The sequence below is a fragment of the Canis aureus genome, chromosome 30, assembly GCF_053574225.1.
Source record: "Canis aureus isolate CA01 chromosome 30, VMU_Caureus_v.1.0, whole genome shotgun sequence".
Taxonomy (NCBI): Eukaryota; Metazoa; Chordata; class Mammalia; order Carnivora; family Canidae; genus Canis; species Canis aureus.
Window position 1 is genome coordinate 35,231,866 of NC_135640.1, and position 14,865 is coordinate 35,246,730.

A 14,865-nucleotide genomic window follows, 5' to 3' on the forward strand; every position below is an offset into this window, starting at 1 on the left:
ATGTAGGTAGGTTTGGGGGACCAGATGAAACAGGAACCCCTACTCTTCCACTATCATGCCTCTAAATCCCTGTGCCAGCAATCTCAGTGCATCTTGGAAGAGCCCAACCATTCTCATTTCCTAGAGGAAGGACTCCTTCCCAACACAATCTCACTACTTTGTTCCTGTTGAGATTTTCCCAAAATTATTTTAGTTCAACTACCATGATTCTCTAGCTCCCTATACTGTATCACCAACCACCTCTCTTTTGAGGAACATGTCAGTCCAACCTGAACCATATCTGGGTTCACAAGAGTGACCCTAAGAGGCCAGAGTCCTGTTTGTGTTCAGGGTGTAGCCCCACAGGGGACACACCTCGTACAAGTCATTAGGAAATTTTCCAGAACATTTGGCCCCTCCTTTGATGGAGGGACTGAGGCGGGGCCTTTGGCTCTAGTAGCCACACTGCTTGATAACAGACTCATTTCTACTGGCATCTCTGACTGTGGCCAGGGCTCTGCAACACCAGCCCTCCCTGTGGCCAAAGCATCACCCATTCACCACACAGGCTGGTGCTTGCACTCCATGCAACCATGTCATTGGCCCTCCGTGTAGCGGTAGTGACTGGAGCTAACAAGGGCCTTGGCTTCGCCATCACGAGGGACCTGTGCCGGAATTTCCCTGGGGACGTGATACTCACCTCGAGGGATGAGGCGCGGGGCCGGGCAGCTGTGCAGCATCTCAAGGCTGAGGGCCTGAGCCCACGCTTCCACCTGCTGGACATTGACAACCTGCAGAGCATCCGCGCCCTGCGTGACTTCCTGTGGGAGGAGTATGGGGGCCTGGACGTACTGGTCAACAATGCAGGCATCGTCTTCACACGTAAGAACACGGGAACACTTAGAGCAGGGGATCTCCGTTAGGGAACCACACAGAGTGGGTTGGGGATGATGCCTGAACCACTACTATGGGGTCTAGAAGGGTTTCCCTGGGGAAGGAGGTCAGACTGCAGGCACAGAGAGACAGAAGCCTCTGGGGGGTAAGTCTTATAGCCACAGTGCCTTGGTATTGCCATGGAAAAATCTCAGGGACCTGACCTAGTTTTTTGTTTTTCTCTCAGTTTGGATCTGAGCCATTTAGTGAATACTTTACCTATTTTGTAAGAAACAACAAATTACAAACGGAGGTAAACAGAAATCCCATTGTGCACACTTCCCTAGCCTCCCCAAATGATGCCAGCTTACACAGCTACACGGCATCAGCACAACCGATAAACCACCTTGAGACCATACAGTCCACTAACCCAGATGTTGCTGAGATTTCAATAGAATGAACATGAAAACTAAAAGAATGTATTTGTCATATCCTGGAATCCTCTCAGATGGCTACTATTTATTAATCTTCTCTGCTTCTCCCCTAATAGCTGATGATCCCACACCCCTACATATTCAAGCAGAAGTGACCCTGAAGACAAACTTCTTTGGCACCCGAGATATATGCACAGAACTGCTGCCTCTAGTGAAACCCCAAGGTGAGCCTGATGAAGGGCCCAAGCTGTGCTGCTTCTGGCATGATCCGGCCCCTGAACTCTGGCCTCATCCAGAAGACCCTGGCCCTGCTCAGCCAGGGCCTGGCCTCCTTGCGGTACCTCCCCCGGGAGAGGTGTCCTCAGGACTCTGACACACTTGCCCTGCAGTCAGCAATGTCCTCTATCCCTCTACTCTTCCACTAGAGGCACTGACTGTCCTATCCTTCAAGTCTTCATTCAGAACTCTCCTCAGAGAAGCCCTTTGCTTCCTCCATGCCCCTCACAATGCACTTCCCTGGGATTCCTCTCTGGACCCTTTCTTCTCCCTCTCCCTCTCTCTGACAGATTTTATTTTATTTTTTTTAATTTATTTTTTATTGGTGTTCAATTTACTAACATACAGAATAACCCCCAGTGCCCATCACCCATTCACTCCCACCCCCCGCCCTCCTCCCCTTCTACCACCCCTAGTTCGTTTCCCAGAGTTAGCAGTCTTTACGTTCTGTCTCCCTTTCTGATATTTCCCACACATTTCTTCTTCCTTCCCTTATATTCCCTTTCACTATTATTTATATTCCCCAAAGGAATGAGAACATATAATGTTTGTCCTTCTCCGACTGACTTACTTCACTCAGCATAATACCCTCCAGTTCCATCCACGTTGAAGCAAATGGTGGGTATTTGTCATTTCTAATAGCTGAGTAATATTCCATTGTATACATAAACCACATCTTCTTTATCCATTCATCTTTCGTTGGACACCGAGGCTCCTTCCACAGTTTGGCTATCGTGGCCATTGCTGCTATAAACATCGGGGTGCAGGTGTCCCGGCGTTTCATTGCATTTGTATCTTTGGGGTAAATCCCCAACAGTGCAATTGCTGGGTCGTAGGGCAGGTCTATTTTTAACTGTTTGAGGAACCTCCACACAGTTTTCCAGAGTGGCTGCACCAGTTCACATTCCCACCAACAGTGTAAGAGGGTTCCCTTTTCTCCGCATCCTCTCCAACATTTGTTGTTTCCTGCCTTGTTAATTTGCCCCATTCTCACTGGTGTGAGGTGGTATCTCATTGTGGTTTTGATTTGTATTTCCCTGATGGCAAGTGATGCAGAGCATTTTCTCATGTGCATGTTGGCCATGTCTATGTCTTCCTCTGTGAGATTTCTGTTCATGTCTTTTGCCCATTTCATGATTGGATTGTTTGTTTCTTTGGTGTTGAGTTTAAGAAGTTCTTTATAGATCTTGGAAACTAGCCCTTTATCTGATGTATCATTTGCAAATATCTTCTCCCATTCTGTAGGTTGTCTTTTAGTTTTGTTGACTGTATCCTTTGCTGTGCAAAAGCTTCTTATCTTGATGAAGTCCCAATAGTTCATTTTTGCTTTTGTTTCTTTTGCCTTCGTGGATGTATCTTGCAAGAAGTTACTATGGCCGAGTTCAAAAAGGGTGTTGCCTGTGTTCTTCTCTAGGATTTTGATGGAATCTTGTCTCACATTTAGATCTTTCATCCATTTTGAGTTTATCTTTGTGTATGGTGAAAGAGAGTGGTCTAGTTTCATTCTTCTGCATGTGGATGTCCAATTTTCCCAGCACCACTTATTGAAGAGACTGTCTTTCTTCCAATGGATAGTCTTTCCTCCTTTATCGAAGAAACCATACCTATTCTCCTAAAGCTGTTTGGAAAGATAGAAAGAGATGGAGTACTTCCAAATTCGTTCTATGAGGCCAGCATCACCTTAATTCCAAAACCAGACAAAGACCCCACCAAAAAGGAGAATTACAGACCAATATCCCTGATGAACATGGATGCAAAAATTCTCAACAAGATACTGGCCGATAGGATCCAACAGTACATTAAGAAAATTATTCACCATGACCAAGTAGGATTTATCCCTGGGACACAAGGCTGGTTCCACACCCGTCAAACAATCAATGTGATTCATCATATCAGCAAGAGAAAAACCAAGAACCATATGATCCTCTCATTAGATGCAGAGAAAGCATTTGACAAAATACAGCATCCATTCCTGATCAAAACTCTTCAGAGTGTAGGGATAGAGGGAACATTCCTCGACATCTTAAAAGCCATCTATGAAAAGCCCACAGCAAATATCATTCTCAATGGGGAAGCACTGGGAGCCTTTCCCCTAAGATCAGGAACAAGACAGGGATGTCCACTCTCACCACTGCTGTTCAACATAGTACTGGAAGTCCTAGCCTCAGCAATCAGGCAACAAAAAGACATTAAAGGCATTCAAATTGGCAAAGAAGAAGTCAAACTCTCCCTCTTCGCCGATGACATGATACTCTACATAGAAAACTCAAAAGTCTCCACCCCAAGATTGCTAGAACTCATACAGCAATTCGGTAGCGTGGCAGGATACAAAATCAATGCCCAGAAATCAGTGGCATTTCTATACACTAACAATGAGACTGAAGAAAGAGAAATTAAGGAGTCAATCCCATTTACAATTGCACCCAAAAGCATAAGATACCTAGGAATAAACCTAACCAAAGAGGTAAAGGATCTATACCCTCAAAACTATAGAACACTTCTGAAAGAAATTGAGGAAGACACAAAGAGATGGAAAAATATTCCATGCTCATGGATTGGCAGAATTAATATTGTGAAAATGTCAATGTTACCCAGGGCAATATACACGTTTAATGCAATCCCTATCAAAATACCATGGACTTTCTTCAGAGAGTTAGAACAAATTATTTTAAGATTTGTGTGGAATCAGAAAAGACTCTGAATAGCCAGGGGAATTTTAAAAAAGAAAACCATATCTGGGGGCATCACAATGCCAGATTTCAGGTTGTACTACAAAGCTGTGGTCATCAAGACAGTGTGGTACTGGCACAAAAACAGACACATAGATCAATGGAACAGAATAGAGAATCCAGAAGTGGACCCTGAACTTTATGGTCTGACAGATTTTATTCAGACCAATGGACTCTGCTATCCAAATGTCTCTGCTCCCCGCCAACATCTGTCACCTGCCTAGAACATTCCCAGAGCTCCACACACACATACTTCCACACCCAAATCCTGCTCCTCCAGCCCTCAACTCTCCCTCATTTAAATATCTACATTATCACAGCACTTAATCATTTTCAAAAAAAAAAAAATCTTGCTCACATAGCCCACAATCCCCCAATCATGAATAATGTGGTCACTGTGCCCAGCTCCTGATTATCAGGGACCAGGTCTTAAGAGTGGTCCTATGGGTTTTGTCCTCTGCATTTTTCTGCAGGCCTCTCCTCCATCCCAGCTCTACAACAGATACTCAGCTATCATTTCTGGATCATTCCAACTTTCCTAAGAGACCCTACTTCTGAGTCTTTTACTCTGAGGTCATTCTCTGTACCTTCTGGGTGCTCACTGTCTCCCAAAATTCCTTCAGGAGCAAAGCCCAAGCTCTGAGCATCATTTGTAGGGATCTCTGTCATCAGACCTGCCAAAGACCAGGCCCATGGATTCCCCTTCACTTTCTGCAATGCTCTGCACAAGACAGACTGCCATCATTCCTTGGTTGTAAACTACTGTAATCCTTACCCCATGTGAATGTGATGGGGGAGCCACCACCCATGTACTACACTAATTAAGATAAGCTGATACTTTTAGAATGATTAGGATGTCTCCCTTGAAAAGAGTACATGCAGGTACATTTGACTCCCCGTTCTGCCCCCATTTCCTCTTCTGTCCTGGAAAGTTCTCGTACTTTTTGCGACACTTCCTTCACTGGCATGTGGCAGGGCAGCTCTCAGATGTCACCTGTCTCCTTTACTCACCACAAACCTTGAAGATGGGATGAATTTACTTGTGCCACCCCCACACATCATACAGGTGCTCCCCTTAGAAGGCAAAATGACTTCTGGCTGAGGTTGGATCTCACTTACCTCAACAGTGTTGCTTATTGCTGCCTTGTTGGCCTTGGACCAGAATGAGGAGTGAGTGCTCTCCTGGATTTGCTAAAGCAGGTTCTAATCAAACTCTACTGATCTTAACTTGGGGAACCTGGACTGCATGGACATGGACAGGCAAGCTCTATTCTCCTTGTGAAAGTAGGGTTTTCTTGCCTATTGCAAGAGGAGACTTCTTCCCTTATTTGGGGGGATGGCAGCCACAGTGTTTCCTGTGACCAGCACTTTCTTTGGAGATTCTATTTGAGATAAATCTTAGCTAGGATAACCAAAAGCAAATATTGTCCCTCCTCTCCCATAATGCAGAAACTAGGATACAAAGAACAGTCTTGAATGATTTCACCAGATATCTGTGGTTAAAGAACAAAGTCCAAGGGCCCATTTCTGCTCATTGGCTCTGTTTTGTTGGCGTGAAAGAACAAAAGAGAATTGTGACATTAAAGACATTGAGGAGGGCAGTCCCCGTGGCTCAGTGGTTTAGCAATGCCTTCAGCCCAGGGCGTGATCCTGGAACCCCGGGATCCAGTCCCATGTTGGGCTCCCTGCATGGAGCCTGCTTCTCCCTCTGCCTGTATCTCTCTGTCTCTCTCTCTCTCTGTCTCGAATAAACAAATAAAATCTTTAAAAGAAATACATTGAGGAATAGAAGATGCTGAGTTTTCATATTTGTAATGCTTTCTTCAAAAAGAGTTTTACAGAAATAATTTAGCCACACACACGAAAAAAAGATAAGAATCTACCCAACCAGGTGGCCACCACCAATCTTAACCAGGCAATCCATATCTAGGCCATGAACATCCCTTCCCACATCCATTGCTTTTCCCTCCCATTCCCTTGAATTCATATTCCTTTATTTGAATGATCCTCTCTTTAAAGTGTTAAACGTCTATTATTCTTTTTTCTCTCTAAATCGATACGTACTTATTTTTTTAAAAATTACGGCATATCCAAGTTGAAGGATTTGAGCAAAAGTTTGAAATTTGAAAACTCTTGTTCATCAGATATTAGCTAAAGTATTAGCAGAAAATACAGACTTGTAAGGCTACACTTACCAAGGAAATGTTATAGAAGGGGTCCTAAATCTTCATTTAAGAAAGTACAGTATAAAAGGTAACTCCCTCTGTCTCTCTCTGTCTCTCTCTTACTCTCTCTCTCTCTCTCTCTCTCTCTCTCTCACACACACACACACACACTGACATACTGTTGTCCTCAAAAGGATAGGTGGCTAGATGGAATATTTATATATTAGCCCCATTCAGAAATGGAAGAATAATGACTCTCAATATCACAAGCACAGCTGGTTGCAGACTGAGGTCATGTGGCATCTAAACTAATCGTGTTTCCCACTACTCAAGGTCCTCAAGTATTTGCCACTGGAGCACCTCTCCAAATGAAGCCTTATCCAAAAAGGCAAGACAAACAGAAAATCAAAGGACTCTGCTGATTGGGACCAAGGTCTTCCTCGCTGCAGGGCCTCAGGCACCTCTAGGAAAACCACTGAAAATCACTGAAAAAAGGCACATTTAAAACCCTGAAGTGTTGTGAAAAAAAATCCATTATCACTCCAGACACTTAACATTGCTAACCTTGATATGAGAAAAGGTGAACCTTCAAGGAAAAGGGATGAATGTTAAACCATAAAAAGTCATGAGAAATGGCTGTGGACTTAGTGCCCGTTGAATAGGCTTGAGAATCAAGGAATGCACTTGAAGTGGTGACCCCAGAGGAGAGGATGTCTAAACTATCCATCTCACTATGGCTCTGCTTAAGAAAGTGAGATTTGGAGACAGAGATTTCCTAAAAATACATCCCTTGCCACTTGCAGAGTAATGGTCTGGATGAACTGCCCCAGCCCCACCAGTGCAAGAGTCCTTTCTTACCTGAGGGACTACTTTTCACAGTGACTCTGAAACACTGAATCCTATTCCTGAAACCAATTCTACAGTAACTTGAAATAAGTTTTTTAAAAGTTTAGTGAGTACTTCTCAAATATATATTACTTACAACTAGTTAAATATTCTTCAGGGGCGTCTGGGTGGCTTAGTAAGTGAAGCTTCTGCCTTCAGCTCAGGTCATGATCCTGGGCTTCTGGGCCCCATCCCTGCATGGGGCTCGCTGCTCAGCAGGGAGTCTACTCCTCTCTCTCTATGCCCTTCCCCCTGCTCCTGCTCCTGTTCTCACCCATGCTTGCTTTCTTTCTTTCTCTCTATCTCTCTTTTAAACTCTCTCTCAAATAGATAAAATCCTCAAAAAAAATATTTTTAAAAATATTACCTTTTTCACAATTGAAATAATACATATTCATGATTTAAAACTGCAAAACAGAAGTGTGTGCAATAAAGGGCAGGACAAAGGGAAGACAAGGCCCAAGGAAGCCACATGGGGTAACTGGTATACCAGAAAGGCAGCCATCTTTACTCACAGGGGCTCAGGACCATTTTCTTACACACCTATAGAAACATACCGTTTTACACACTATGTCACACACAGTGTCACACACTCATGCAGTCACACTCACATTCACATACAGTCCCTGTCTCTCACACACTCATCCACATCTCACACACTCAAATGCAGTCACACACCCTTTGCACAAGGACATTCGGATGGCCCATACACTTCCTAGCCCATATGCCTGCCATGTGTATTCCAGTTCAGAGTCTCTAAAATGACCCTCAAAATCCATGGATACACTTGAAGACAAAAATGTGTACATCAGCGTCCTTGCTATGGAAGCTCCACAAGTTCCTGCACCTGTGTTTCCTGTCCTGAGCTGTCAAACCACAAGGATCTGGTGGCCACCCTGCCCCCTTGGGGATGTGGTCAGTGGGTGGACAGGCCTGGGGAACAGGGACTAGCAGAGGCACCCACATCTAGCAATTTACCTACAAAACCATTCTACTGCCCGTCAGACCTCCTTCATTACACAGGTCAGTATTTTCACAGCTAATCCTAGACCCCCTGAGACAGACAACACAGAATAGAAAAGATGTCATCACTTCATTACAAACAGCCTACGGAAATTTAGTAGAGTTTCTCCTTCTGCTGTCAATGCTACAGGTATGTAAGAAAATGGTCCTGAGCCCCTGTGAGTAAAGACGGCTGCCTTTCTGGTATACCAGTTACCCTGTGTGGCTTCCTCAGGCCTTGTCTTCCCTTTATGTCCTCCCCTTAATTGCACACACTTCTGTGTTTTTGCAATTTTGAATCACGAATAGGTATTATTTCAATTGTGAAAAAGGCAGGTAATATTTTTAAAATAAATTTTTTTGAGGATTTTATCTACTTGAGAGACAGAAAGTGAGAGAGAGAGAGAAAGAAAGAAAGAAAGAAAGAAAGAAAGAAAGAAAGAAAGAAAGATTGAAAGCATGAGTGAGAACAAGAGCAGGTGCAGGGGGAAGGGCATAGGGAGAGAGAGGAGTAGACTCCCTGCTGAGCAGTGAGCCCCATGCAGAGCTTGAGCCCAGAAGCCCAGGATCATGACCTGAGCTGAAGGCAGAAGCTACACCTACTGAGCCACCCAGACACCCCTTGAAGGAAATTGAACTAGTTGTAAGTAATATATATTTGAGAAGTACTCACTAAACTTTTAAAAATTTTATTTCACATTAGTGTAGAATTGGTTTCAGGAATAGGATTCCATGTTTCATCAGTTACATATAACAATCAGGGCTCTTCCCAACAATTGCCCTCCTTAATGCCCATCCCTCATTGAGCCCACCTTCCACCGTCCTGCCCTCCAGCAACCCTCAGTTTGTTTCTACAATTAACAGTCTCTTATGCTCTGCCTCCCTCTCTTTTTTCATCTTATTTTATTTTTCCTTTCCTTCCCCTATGTTCATATGTGTCTTAAATTCCACATAGTGAAATCATACGATATTTCTATTTCTCTGGCTGACTCATTTGGTTTAGCATAATACACTCTAGCTCCATCCATGTTGTCGCAAATGGCAAGTTTCCATTCCTTTTGATAACTGAGTAATATTCCATTATATATGTATATATATCACATTCTCTTTATCCATTCATCAATCGATAGACACTTGGGCTGTGTCAATAATTTTGCTATTGTTAATAGTGCTACTCTAAGCATTGAGGGATACATGTGCCCCTTTGAATCACTATGTTTGTATCCTTTGGATAAATACCTAGTAGTGCAATTGCTGGGTCATAAGGTGGCTCTATTGTTAACATTTTAATGAACCTCCATACTGTTTCCTAGAGTGTCTGCACCAGTTTGCATTCCCAGCAGCAGTGCAAAAGAGGTCACGCCCCCTCCCCATCAATGACAACATCTGTGGTCTTATGAGTGGTTAATTTTGGAATTCCATACAGATATGAGGTGGTATCTCATTGTGGTTTTGATTTATATTTCACTGATGATGAGTGATGTTGAATATCTTTTCGTGTATCTATTAGCCATCTGGATATCTTCTCTGGAAAGTCATCTTTTCACATCTCTGCCCATTTATATAAACATATGTATTTTTTGGGTGTGGAGTTTAATAGGGTCTCTCTAGATTTTGGATACTAACCCTTTATCAGATATGTCATTTGCAAATATCTTTCCCTGCCCTGTCATTGCATTTAGTTTTTTGCTTATTTCCTTTGATATGGGGAAGTTTTATCTTGATGAGTTTCCAAAGTTCATGTTTTCTTTTGTTTCCCTTGCCTCAGGAAATATATCTAGTAAGAAGTTGCTATGGCCCAGGTCAAAAAGGTTGCTGCCATCTTTCTCTTCTAGGATTGGACGATTCGTATCTCAAATGTACGTCTTTCATCCTTTTTTACTTTATTTTTGTGTATGTTATAAAAAAGTGATCCAGTTTCATTCTTCTGCATGTGGCTGTCCAGGTTTCCCAACACCATTTGTTGAAAAACTCCCTTATTTCCATTGGATTTTCTTTTCTGCTTTGTTGAAGATTAGTTGACATAAACTCATGGGTTCATTTCTGGGTCCTCTATTCTGTTCCATTGATCTGTGTGTCCAGTTTTGTGCCTGTGCCATACTGCTCGATGACTACAGCTTTACAATATAGTTTGAAGTCCAGAATGCTGATGGCTCCTGCTTTGATTTCCTTTTTTCAGCATTACTTTGGCTATTCGTGATCTTTTCTGGTTCCATGCAAATTTTAGGATTGTTTCTTCTAGCTCTATGAAAAAGCTGGTATTATTTTGATAGGGAAATCATTGAATATGTCGATTCCTTGGGTAGTGCAGACATTTTAACAATATATGTTCTTCCAAACCTGAGCATGAAAGTTTTCCCATTTCTTTCTGTCTTCTTTGGTTTCCTCCATAAGTATTCTCTAGTTTTCAGCAGTACTCACGAAAACTTTTGACAAATAGGTCCCATTAATGTTACACTTAACATGTTCTTGATGAAATAAAGTACCGGAGTAAAAGACCCCTCTCTAAAAGGTGTTTGTCATAGAAGACTGATACATGAAGAATATAGTTTCTACAGCTCATTTTCATTCTCTCTAAACACTGCATCATGAGAGTCAGAGTACCATCCATGCATCATGTCCTCACTGAACTTTTTTGACACTGCCACTCCTATTGGGAGAAAGCTTCGAGTTAAGTGACCATAACTTTCATTCATGAATATATACACTAAAAAGAGAAAATTTCCTAATTTTATTGAATCCTTGACTGTAGGTATGATCTCATGACCTTTCAATAATACTAAAAAGACTAATTGAAATATAAAAATATAGGTGCCTAATGGCTCCATCTATGAAGTTGCTGACCCTTGGTATCACCTGACTCAGGTCATGATCTCAGGCTTATGTGATGGAGCCCTGAGTTAGGCTCTGCATTCTGCGGGGAGTCTATTTGTGATTCTCTCTATTCCTCTCCCTCTGCCCTTCTCCCACTTGCTAACACCAGCTCATGCCCTCTCACTCTCCCTAAATAAATAAACTTTAAATAAATAAATGTAAAAATATGAAATTAATTACTTATAGATGTCTATTAAGTTCATTGTTTAAATACTAACTACATTTTCAGAAAATAGTTAGTGAGAAATGTGTCAGTGCATTACACTTCTAATAGCTTTATTGAGATTCACCTATCGTACACTTCACCCATTTCAGGAATCCAACTCAGTAGATTTAGCAAATGGGCAGTGTTGTGGAACCATCACTGAGTCAAGATTAGCACATTGTCATCACCCAACAGTTTCTGGACCCTTATCTATGAGCCCTCTGTTCCCCACCTGCCCCAAGCAACCACCAATCTACTTTCTGTCCCTACTTTTTTTCCCCCTGGACATCCCATATATGGAGATTCATATAATGAGTGGTCTCCTGTGACTGGCTTCTTTACTTCAATGATGTTATCAAGGTTCATCCATGGTGTAGCATGGACTTCATTTCTTTTTAGAGCATCTCTTTACAACATGTCACTTTTCCACTGCCCTTTTCCATGACCATACAGCCAGGCATTTGGTTACTGCTCCTGAGAGAATGATATCCCAAACCTAGAGAAAACATCATGCAACTCAGCCCACTGAGGTGATTTGCTTTTAGCTGGCCACAGCACAGTGAAAAGCAACTTATCCCAACGTAGTCTGTTCACCTTCAAAAGGCCGTCTTTAAACTCAGAAGCTGATTGTGAGCTACTAAACACTTGTTCATAGAGCACTGCTCAGGTGACTATAATAAGGTCTCCAGGCAGTCTCAGAGGGGACCTATGAGGAAAAGTGGCTCTCTACCCGTGATGGCAGGGTGTGCCTTCTTACACTGTACTTGCCATGTTCCTGTATAGGGCACTCTTCTTTGTGGAACATCTGGGCACTACTCATCCCTTTAGATCATTTCTGTCACATCACCAGAGACATTATGGGTAAAACAAGGTTCAAGACTGCAGCATGTCCTCGAGTTACAGAGGCAGTCTTCATTAACCCTCATAGCAATCTAGAAATTGTCTCCCAAATGGACAAAATACTAGCAATATTGGTATTCACCATTCTCACGCATGCCATTCTTTGTGACTCTTTGTGTTGTATTTTAGGCAGAGTGGTGAATGTGTCTAGCATAATGAGCTTTCTAGCACTTAAACAGTGCAGCCCAGAACTGCAACAGAAGTTTACAAGTGAGACCATCACAGAGGAGGAGCTGGGGATGCTCATGAACAAGTTTCTGGAAGACGTAAAGAATGGAGTGCACAAGAAGGAGGGCTGGCCTGATATCAAAATAGCAGCCTATTCAGTGTCAAAAATGGGTGTCACCGTTCTGTCCAGAATCCATGCCAGGAAACTGAGTGAGCAGAGGAGAGATGACAAGATCCTCCTGAATGCCTGCTGCCCTGGGTGGGTGAGAACAGACATGGGTGGACCAAAAGGCATCAAAAGCCCAGAGGAAGGAGCAGAGTCGCCTGTCTACTTAGCCCTTTTGCCCTCAGATGCTGAGGGGCCTCATGGCGAGTTTGTTATGGAAAAGAAAGTTGAACAATGGGGACTCCCCTTTCAGTTCCCTTCATGGTTCCTTACTATAATCTCCTCATGACTGACCAAAAAGACTGCTATCCTGTCAGCAGTATTCTTATAAAAAAATAAAAGATTGTTGAGGGAATCACTATTCCTATTGAGGACCCACACTGAATTGCCCACTAATTCTGTTAATTTTCTGTGATTTCTTCTGTGATATAGAGGGAAAAAATGGAATTGATGACAAAAATAAATGAACATTACATGCGAATAAACATTTCTAAGTCAATGTGCATTTGTGCAGATTGTTTCATGAAACCAGCCTGAAACTCTAACAAACACTGAACTAGGTCAAGAGAAAGGACAGTTAAACTCAACCTTGGTAAACATCAGTGAAAGAGCCAAGTGATAAGTATTTGCTTATTTGCAGGCCATTGGTCTCTGTTGGACCTACTCAAATCTGCTGTTATAGCTGAACCCACCATGAACTGGGCTGGATTTCCTTGCCAGCATACTTTAACACTTTCTACTTTGACATGGACAACCCCATGAATGTTAGATATCTCCTCTGGACTCTATAAATATCAAATTCACTGGGTAAAAAAGCAATTGTCCAGTGTGAAATGGGAGTGGGTGCTTATGACACATCCATAAGACTATCTGAGACAGGGGCACCTGGGTGGTCAGTGGTTGCCTTTGGCTCAGGTCGTGATCCCTGGGTCCTGGGATGTGGTCTTGCATCAGAGAGCCTGCTTCTCCCTCTGCCTATGTCTCCACCTCTCTCTCTCTCTCTCTCTCTCTCTCTGTGTGTGTGTGTGTGTGTAACTCATGAATAAATAAATAAAAATCTACCTTAAAAAAACCAACACAAGACTACTTGAGACAAAGAGGAAAAGTGAGTATGGATTGGCATCAATGGATATGAAAGAATTATTGTCAGATCTCCTCAAGGTGAATGTGTTACTCATGTACAGACAAAGGGTCACCGAGCGGTAACATGAACATGGTTCAGCAAAATACCGACAAAAGGTAAACACATACTAATAGTAAAGTTGTCATCATTGTGGAGCCTACCTTGGTGAATACATGAGTGTCCACAATACTTTTCTTTCCTATTTCCTCTTTCCTCTTTGAAAGCTCTCAACACAAACACCTGGGAAACAAAAGGCCCTGGCTCTGCCGCCTTACTGGATGACCTTAAGCAAAATCCTGCATGTTGCTGTATGTCAGTCTCCTCAAGCGTCCAATGGGGGAACCGTCATAGGATTCCTGTGACGAGGAAGTGAACTCATGCAGGGAGACAGGCTGAAAACAGTGATGGTGCTAAGTGTCCTCCACCATGAGTTCCTGTAGTGGGACCCGAGATACCCGCAGCCCCAAAGGGAAACTTCTTCTGCCCTGCCCCAAACCTGGCTCCCCATAGGCTCCATGAATGCCCACCACCTCCGCACCCCCGCCCCCCTCCACCTCCACACAGAAGCATCCAGGTTGTACAGACTCCTCTCCTCTCATGACCATTTTCACTCTTCGCCAGGGGTCTTCTACTGTCAGAAATGAAACCTGAAGGCCCATGCAAGAAAGGGTAGGGTCCATGCTTTAGAAGCTTCTCCCTTTGAAGGGGCTATTAATTTTCTCTCTGTTATTTGGCTTTTCTCAACTAACCTATGAAGACTTTCAATGTCTAGGACAAAGAAATACCATCTCTCCTTCTAGCTTGAACATAAAGTCAGTATTGGAAAGATCTTTTTTCCTTGATACTTTAATAATAACACCTAATTAGAAGCACCTGGGGGTCTCAGTTGGTTAAGTGTCAGACCTCCATTTCAGCTAATTTCATGGTATGGGGATTCTAAAATCAAGCTGAGATGGCTCCAGCTCAGTGGAGAATCTGCTTGAGATTATCTCTCACCCAATCTGAATGCCCCTCCCCAGCCCACACTCCTGTGTCTCTTCTAAATAAATAAATGAATAAATAAGATCAGTTATTAAAAATAGCACT

At 42.9% G+C, this 14,865-nt stretch overlaps 1 protein-coding gene across 1 annotated transcript; it reads left to right on the forward strand.

Moving 5' to 3' along the window:
• The first annotated feature begins 354 nt into the window (after positions 1-354).
• Positions 355-13,155, forward strand: LOC144301907 (carbonyl reductase [NADPH] 1-like). Its single transcript, XM_077879143.1, has 3 exons — positions 355-861; positions 1,403-1,510; positions 12,452-13,155. The coding sequence occupies exons 1-3, from the start codon at positions 573-575 to the stop codon at positions 12,943-12,945; spliced, it is 891 nt and encodes a 296-aa protein (XP_077735269.1). The 5' UTR covers positions 355-572; the 3' UTR covers positions 12,946-13,155.
• The last annotated feature ends 1,710 nt before the right edge of the window (positions 13,156-14,865 follow it).

Excerpts from the sequence above, each read along its gene's own strand:
- LOC144301907 (XM_077879143.1), top strand. The coding sequence starts at position 573 with ATGTCATTGGCCCTCCGTGTAGCGGTAGTGACTGGAGCTAACAAGGGC. Across the intron at positions 862-1,402 it reads TGCAGGCATCGTCTTCACAC|CTGATGATCCCACACCCCTA; the intron begins GTAAGAACACGG and ends CTCCCCTAATAG. Across the intron at positions 1,511-12,451 it reads GCCTCTAGTGAAACCCCAAG|GCAGAGTGGTGAATGTGTCT; the intron begins GTGAGCCTGATG and ends GTTGTATTTTAG.